This window comes from Cynoglossus semilaevis, chromosome 2 (genome assembly GCF_000523025.1).
Source record: "Cynoglossus semilaevis isolate Cse_v1.0 chromosome 2, Cse_v1.0, whole genome shotgun sequence".
Taxonomy (NCBI): Eukaryota; Metazoa; Chordata; class Actinopteri; order Pleuronectiformes; family Cynoglossidae; genus Cynoglossus; species Cynoglossus semilaevis.
Window position 1 is genome coordinate 4,874,290 of NC_024308.1, and position 5,147 is coordinate 4,879,436.

The window sequence follows — 5,147 nt, forward strand, 5'->3', positions numbered from 1 at the left end:
TCTACTTTCAGCTGTCTCGCCTGTGATAAGGGGGAATATTAGATCTATACCTACCACACTCAGGTTGACTGGCATGTGGGGCTTTGGCACAGGCAGATCATAGAGAGAATTCAGCATGTCGTTCAAGTCATTTTCCTGGGGGAGAAAACAAACAAACAAACAAGAAAGAGAAAAGAGTAAAAAAAAAAAAAAAAGATTCTGTTTACTCCTCGTCTTGTTGATGTCACCGGTTTACGTGTCAGTCTTTGCAACAGATTTGAGACGGATGCAGACCAGAGGGCAGTCCTGCAGCCAGGCCTGAAGGAGTCCAACACATCCGATCCACACGTGTTTAACGAGCAGTGGTGAGGTTAAAAGACGGCAGCGCGCCGGCCTGCAGACGCTTGTTATATACAGGGGCAGTGATTTATGACAACAGAGCGGGCTGCCGGTAATTAAACAGGGCTGGGGGCTTTAAAAATCTGACCACATGAGTTCCACAACAAAAATCAGCTTCGGCTGCCGGGAGACGACGAAGGAAGAAAACTTCCGTAACTTCTCTGACGGAGGTTGATTGTTGTTTGTTTTAGCCTCGTTTTCTCACGCCCTCCCGGAAACAAAAAAACTTTGCGACACATCAGGATACGAGACGCTGCTCGTTTTGAGACGTGCACGCAAAGAGCCAGACCGGAAAACTCTCGAGAAATGGGTGGCGATGTACAGTAGAGAGAGGGGGGAGGAGGGAGGGGGAGGGGAGGGCTGATGGATGGAGGGAGGGCGTGCGCGATCGAACAGCCTCCTGTCATGAGGGGCTCAATGCTCACACGCATGGTCAGCAACACGGCCTGGGGAAACAGTTCATTTACCCCTCGCCTTAAACCCTCATCGCTCTTCTGTCTCCCCTCGTCTGTCAACATCTCCCTCTCGCCTGGAACGGACAGCGGGGTAAACAGAAACCAAATCATGCACACTAACACTTCAGTCACCCAGGATTTACAGAAATCTTTGTCTCTCTCCCTCTCTCTCTCTCTCTCTCTCTCTCTCTCACACACACGTACAAGTGAATTAAATTATCATCCTGAATTCCTCTCTGGCTCAGAATCGTGTATATATTTAGCTGATTGTCTTTTTGAGCCGCAGCCTCTGCTCCGTGAGGCTCTCGGAGGAAACCAGACTGGTTGACAACAGTCCCACAGCTCCCTGTCTTCCTCCCCTGCTCCTCTCCTCTCCTCTCTTCTCCTCTCCATCCCTCCCTCCTTCTTCCTCCTCATCTAAACACCTAACATCACCTACAGCCTCGGCGCTCCGTGCTGCACAACTCCCCAGTTTGTAGCACATTTTAAATTTCCCCTCCCTTTGCTGGTACAACGCAGTGGAAGAGTCAGGGGAGACGACTTTTGTGAAATGTAAGCAATCCTCTGTGTGTGTGTGTGTGTCCTCTCCTAACAATTTGTTTTTGCAGTGTATCATCAGGAATAACTTCCAGTGTCAGATCAGCGTTTGGTCTGTGAAATGTCAACATTGTAGCTGCTAACAGCAGAAGCCAATCCCACAGTCAGAGGGCAAAGAAAACTTCTCCGATAAAGACGACACGCAGAGGAACACAGTGGAGGGAAGGAGAGTACTACACACACACACACACACACACACACACACACACACAGGACTGAATACAACACACACCGCCGTGTGTGATGAAGCTGTTAATGTATAAATGGACAGAGAAGAGCAGAGATTTTTGTTTTTACCTGTTTCTTTAACAGATAATCTGCCAGGGTGTTGAGCAGCTTGTAGTAGATTTCAAACCACGGTAAATAACTGAAAGAGACAGAAAGGACAAAAAAAAGACGGACGTTACTGATACGGTAGAGTAGAGTCAAAATGTCACTGTACACAACTGAAGATTAAAAAAAAAACATAAGTAGTATTTTCACCAGTGTATTTTAAATACAAAAATATTTTTGTCTGCACAGCAGTTTTAACTAAGATTTTTTTATTTTTTTTATCCAAACCCTCCCTCATCAAGAAATGTCAAATGTTTTTTATACCTGAGGAGAAAAAGTTCCTTTCTGTACATATTAGTTTAAAAAAAAAAAAAAAAAAAAACACCAAAAATTGCACTGTAAGTCTGTGTATAATGGGCACAAGGTTTGTCCTCCACCGGACAGGAGGGGGGTTCAAATCCCACTGTGTGCAGATGTGTCCCTGGGTAGGAAACTGAACACTCTAGGTGCTTATTATCTCCCACCCATGCGGCGCTGGTGCCAATCCCAGATACATAAATGCAGAGGGTTGCATCAGGAAGGGCATCCTGGGTAACGACTGTTCCCCCGCTGCAGGTTTCACACTGGAGGAACAACTGGAAAAGTCGTTCGTCTCATAAGTCAAAAACCTGAAGACACAAATGAACTGGTTCCTCTTAAAGTTAGGGACCAGGGACGAGGGACGAGGGACGAGGGACGAGGGACCAGCTGGACCAGCTGTGGGTCCTGGACCAGTCTTCATGATCGACTGCTCTGACTGACTCACAGTGTCTTCACTGTAAACACTGTCTGCTGGACATTAGAAGACATCAGGGTTGGGAATTTGTTGGGAAAAATAATTTTTTTTTCTGTCCTTAGCATCCGCTAATGCACTGTGTTCCACGGCTACAGCTGTTTGAAATTGTCTTCGTGGAAACGAGCGTCTCCTTTCTATTATGACATTCTCTTCACATGCTTCGTGTCCCTGACGTCGCCGCCCTTCAGGCCAACAGGACGGAGCAGCAGAGAAAACAACTACAACAACAGCTTCATGTTGTTGTGATGTGGAGGGATGTTGTGGTTTAGAAGCATGAAGCACCCAGATGTATAAGGCCAAACAAAAACATGCAGCCCCACCGCCCACCCCACCCGGCCGCTTCAGCCATTCACTCGTTTAAGAAACACAAACCACTAAGTCCATTAATTCATTCACAAACTAGACGATAATTCATACTGCAGCGTTTGTGTCGCGGCTAATCGCGGCGTCCTCCTAACATAAGCTCGGAGCACGAGCAGCACGGCTTTCTTTACAAAGTTGACATTTTCTTGGCCCAGTCGACTCCTTCTCCTGGTGGAGCACGGCCAACATTTATCACTGCTTAAATAAAAAATAGAGAGAGAGAGAGAGAGAGAGAGAGAGAGAGAGCTCAATTCTGTTAATGTTATGTAATGGAATAACTAAGTCAGGCTGCAGTGATGAGTCCATTTCACCAAAGATAATTTAAAAAAAAATTATTTGGATAAATATGATTTATTTTAAACCATTTCACTAATTCATTTGTTTTATTAGTTCTTTTATAGTAAATACAAAAGTTGTAGTTTTAAGTTTTTTATTTATTCTTTTACTCTTTTTTTGGCAATGGTAGTTTAACAATTTAACAACTCCTGGTAAACTGACTGAACTAGGTCAACAGTACATTATGTTTGAGTTTGTTTTCTTAAAATAAAAAACTTCCTGTTTCTGTTCGAGTTTTATGTCAGAAAAAAAAACTTGGTTTAAGGACAAATATTAAAATTAAAGTATATCATAAAAACACAAAAACTGTGAAATTATTCCTATATGGCCAGACAAAAGTTTTTTAACTTTTTACATTTTGGATGCAGTGAGGGGTTAACTCTTCACTGAGTCAAAAAGTAAGCACTAGGTTAATAGTTTCAGTAGAATAATGTTAAAGTTTTTTTTGTTTGTTTTTTTAGCAAATATAGCAAATCAATGTGACTGTAATACAGGACACAAATTAAAAGTCAAATATCAGGAGATAAAACTTATGGACCGTGAAAACAACCCTACGTTGAAGCTCCGACAAACGCTGATTAAAACCATGATAGTTACAGCCTTTACAGGAAACACCGTCCCTGTGCAGTCAAAGGTAGAGACGCGCTCTTCAACCACTAATGGTTTGGGACAAAAGTTTTAATTTTTATAATTGGAGAAAAATAAACCAGAAACGTTTCATTATCGTGACTGTATCCAGTTAAGTTCATGTTTCATTAACTGGACCCACGGGTTGAGACTCACATTAGCAGTGAAACGATCCGTTCAATCGGAAGTGAACTCCGTGTTCTTCAACGCTGGGGATAAATCCTGACTTTACGTCTATTATTTTCCTTATTAATGATAAAACATGCATTCCTGTGAATATATATCCAATCTAAGGTTTGATCAGAGAACGCTCCGTGAGTTTATTAGCCAAAAAACACAAGTCCTGCTGAGGCTGTTAGCCGCAGCATCCAGGGCACGGTTGACTGGCTGCTCCGTAGACTGGAATTAACAGACAACAAGAAAACAATAAAGTGAACCTAATGCAAATTTTCATATCGCTTAATCCACAAGGGGCCAATGGCAGGCTGAATTCCCGGGATAAGGGCAGCCAAGCGAGCCAAACAGGGAGGCCGAGTGACCATTAGTCTGAGACAATCAGCCTCTAAACATGCCAATATTTTGACATCTGCATGAAGATTGGCTGCAATCAGGTCACACTCGCAGGAGGAACTCAAACAGGCGTACGTTGATTCACATGCTGACCGGATACCAACCTGGAGACCTACTTCTGCCACGAACATGTCTTCACGGGGCTCATTTCACTCTGCGACCATTCACACTAAAAACTTTGAGCTGATATAATGACTTAGGCAGATAACAAAGACTCCTGCAGTGCCCCCCCTCCCAGCCCCACCGTGTCCCTGACGTTTAAAAAGCCAGGCTCCTGGACATTAATCCTTCATTCATCACAGTGGAAGGAGATGTAAATAGGCCTCAGCCGTCAGGCCTCGCTGTTCTCACACTCATTACACTCCAACAGAGAGTCGCTGCAAAGCTTTCCTCTGACAGGAAGTCACATGATCACTGCTGAGAGCACACGTCAAAGAAAGAAAGAAAGAAAGAAAATCAAGAAAAGAAAGAAAGAAAGAAAGAGAAAGAATCAACTAATTTATAATAATATTCAGTTAAATGATCAAACTGGACCAGAACTTCCTGGACCTGGTCCTGGACCTGGTTCTGCAGACATTGTTGATGCAGAGTTGAAGTTGTTAGCGCTCACACAGACACTCCTCCTGGTCACAGCTCATTGCTCAGAGCTGTTTGTATTGAGTAAATCCTTCGATAGAGAGGAGCATCCATCACGGGTGTTCTCCCAGTCTGTG

The 5,147-nt window shown here is 43.8% G+C and overlaps 1 protein-coding gene across 2 annotated transcripts in view; it reads right to left on the reverse strand.

Annotated features, from left to right (window-relative positions):
• LOC103394512 (DENN/MADD domain containing 1B) overlaps nt 1-5,147 on the reverse strand; it is a 131,190-nt gene that overhangs the window by 63,584 nt on the left and 62,459 nt on the right. For both annotated transcript variants that reach the window (XM_008331859.3, XM_008331867.3), the window contains exons 6-7: nt 1,728-1,797; nt 55-135 (exon numbers count right to left, since the gene is read on the reverse strand). In XM_008331859.3, coding sequence (XP_008330081.1) covers nt 55-135; nt 1,728-1,797 — 151 coding nt within the window. The remainder of the gene's footprint in view (nt 1-54; nt 136-1,727; nt 1,798-5,147) is intronic.